We start from the raw sequence: 2,489 nt of genomic DNA, 5'->3' as shown, positions 1-2,489 counted from the left end.
ACTTACAATTTACAAAGGATACATTCCAAGCAGCCTTGCTCAAGAGTCAAATCACAGTTTTCTGGAAATCCTGGGATTCAGTCTCATAACCCCTGAGCCACCACTGCTCCACCTTGACACATGATTCAGACCCACAGTTGGTTCCTGTAGAACTGAAACACTAGCAAAGGCCTACCGCATCCTCCCAGGCTCTAGATGGCGATGTAAAGGATGTTAGCACTTGAGATGTTTCTTATTAGACATGTCATTCCAAATCCTGTGCATTTCCTCTGGTGAGATCTGATGCACGGTGACAACTCTGCGGTAGCGGCAGAGGCTGTAGCTCATCTTCCAGTGGTTAAAGCCACTGTTCTGGATAGGGTGGACCCCAAGTTTGCGCAGGCATAACCCCACGTACACGTCCTCCAAGTGAATGAGGCGCGTATGGAGGGAAGTCTTATAGATCAACTCTGCCATGTCACCAGAGAACACGTACCCTGTCCCAGAACAGAAAGGTGGGTACTTGTTCTCAGGGTACAAGTCTCTGGACATGTACCACTTACTGCGAGTGTCTCGGATAGGCCCGCCGTTTATGACATGGCCCGTGAAGAAGCGCTGCCTGGGCTGTGCATTGGGTCTCAGCAGGTTCAACACGAGGTTGTCCATGTTGACGAATATGTCGCTGTCGGTCTTCATGACGTACTTGGCGTCAGGGCAGTACGAGGCCACCCAGCGCATTCCCATCAGCGTCTTCAGTGTCAGGTTTTGGTAAGAATCCTCAAAGTCCTCAACGATGATGTCATGGAAGATCTGGCTCTCCTGCTCCACCATCTGGTTGAGGACCGGCTCAACGTTGTGACCAAGCAGAAAGAGCGTAACGATGCGAAAGTCATTATATATGCTCTCGTCTCCCCATGTCTCGCGGATGGACTGCCTGGCGTCGAACTCCTTGTGGTTGGTGCTGATGAGGATGAGCAGAAAGGGTGGGTTGCCTTCGCATTTCTTCGGTTCGTTGATCAAGAAGTGGAATGCGTGTGGATTGAGCGTACGTGTCCGGATGTTGCTGAACGTGACGTTTTTCGACAATCTTGGAGGCTGCTTGCGAACGGGGATAGATACGTGGCCAACGTAGAAGGTGGAGGGCCGGGAGCCGCTGAGGTACCACAGAGCGCTGGCCCAGCACAGCACCGTGAGCAGGTACAGACATGACACTTTGGAGATCATATCGCCACAGACCTGCTCACCACAGTTGTCAGTCGTGGAGTTATTTAGAGAGCGTCATTGCTCCAGTCTCTGGACTTCTCTCTCTGACCAGTGAGTCAATTCATAAAACCTAGGCATGATGTGAAAAAATACTGTGCTTAAGGCCATGGTGACCTTGTCGGTTATTTTTCTTGAAAGGCCATGTTGGATTTCATCAACATCATGCTGACGTTGTGGTTTTAAAACCTCAATTTATCCAATAAATATTCATCCCGTCTGCTGTGCTCTCTATGGCCCTGTCATCTCTGCAGCGTGTCATTCCTCCATGGATCAGACAGGCGAGACGGATGAATGAAAAGATCCGTATCTCTAAATAAAACCGAGTGCTGCAGAACTTACTGGATGGTTGAGATGGTTGAGCAGCTTTCTGATGCAGAACACACCAATGCCGTGATGCGGCATGCGTTCAGAAATCCGGTCCGTGAAGTCCGGCTTCAGTACGTCCTTATCCTCGGCAGCCTGCAAGAGGGAGAGAAACAAAGGAACATGCATCATGTTGGGGTAGAAAAGCAGAGAAAGAAGAAAGTGCAGCTCTGTATGCAGTGCATGCTTTAATGGAGAATCGATGAGAGCCCGTAGCTCAAATAGACATCTTTTTTCACGGCTCACTTTCTCTCTCTCTCTGACTTTGACAGAGCCAATGTGATAATATTCCTATTTCCTGACATCATAGTAAGCATTAGGGATGAAGGTTAAACTCCCAGAACATGTCATTAGGACTACATTCATTAGGATACAGTTTGGCTTTTGGTACCGAATAACACGGTTTAAGGTGAGCAACTGAATAATAAGCCAAGAGGTTAAAATGTGAGATGCTGCGGGTGCTGAGGAAAAATGATCTCTCTCTGTTTCTCTGTAATGCAGTTGAGTCGAAGGTCATATGATGTATAATTTAACAGGCAGTACACACCCATGCTTTGCTTTTTTCCTTTTCAGCATCTCTGTTTCTCTGTCTCTGTGTGACGTCTGATGAGTTAATGTTAGATAAAGCAAGACATAACTGGATATATGGGCTTTATGCATATACTCTCTCTCTCTCTCTCTCTCTCTCGGCACTATATTGCATTTGCAGCACACTGCAGCACCTCAAGCTGTTTAATTACCAGGACCATAAAGTGATGGTGAAAATGAGACATTTCTCTTTCATGCAAACACGCATTGTAAACACTTGCGTGCACACACAGTCATCACATCGGCATTCTGGAGCTTGACCTCAGCATCTATAGCATCATACAGAGCAATACAGA

The 2,489-nt window shown here is 47.4% G+C and overlaps 1 protein-coding gene across 1 annotated transcript; it reads right to left on the bottom strand.

The window, feature by feature from the left end:
• Nucleotides 1-213: 213 nt before the first annotated feature.
• b3galt1a (UDP-Gal:betaGlcNAc beta 1,3-galactosyltransferase, polypeptide 1a) lies at nucleotides 214-1,203 on the bottom strand. Its single transcript, XM_060918109.1, has one exon. The coding sequence runs from the start codon at nucleotides 1,201-1,203 to the stop codon at nucleotides 214-216; it is 990 nt and encodes a 329-aa protein (XP_060774092.1).
• Between the last annotated feature and the right edge of the window lie 1,286 nt (nucleotides 1,204-2,489).

This window comes from Neoarius graeffei, chromosome 4 (assembly GCF_027579695.1).
Source record: "Neoarius graeffei isolate fNeoGra1 chromosome 4, fNeoGra1.pri, whole genome shotgun sequence".
NCBI classification, from domain to species: domain Eukaryota; kingdom Metazoa; phylum Chordata; class Actinopteri; order Siluriformes; family Ariidae; genus Neoarius; species Neoarius graeffei.
Note: the sequence above shows the minus strand (reverse complement) of the source record. Positions and strands in the feature narration are given on the sequence as shown.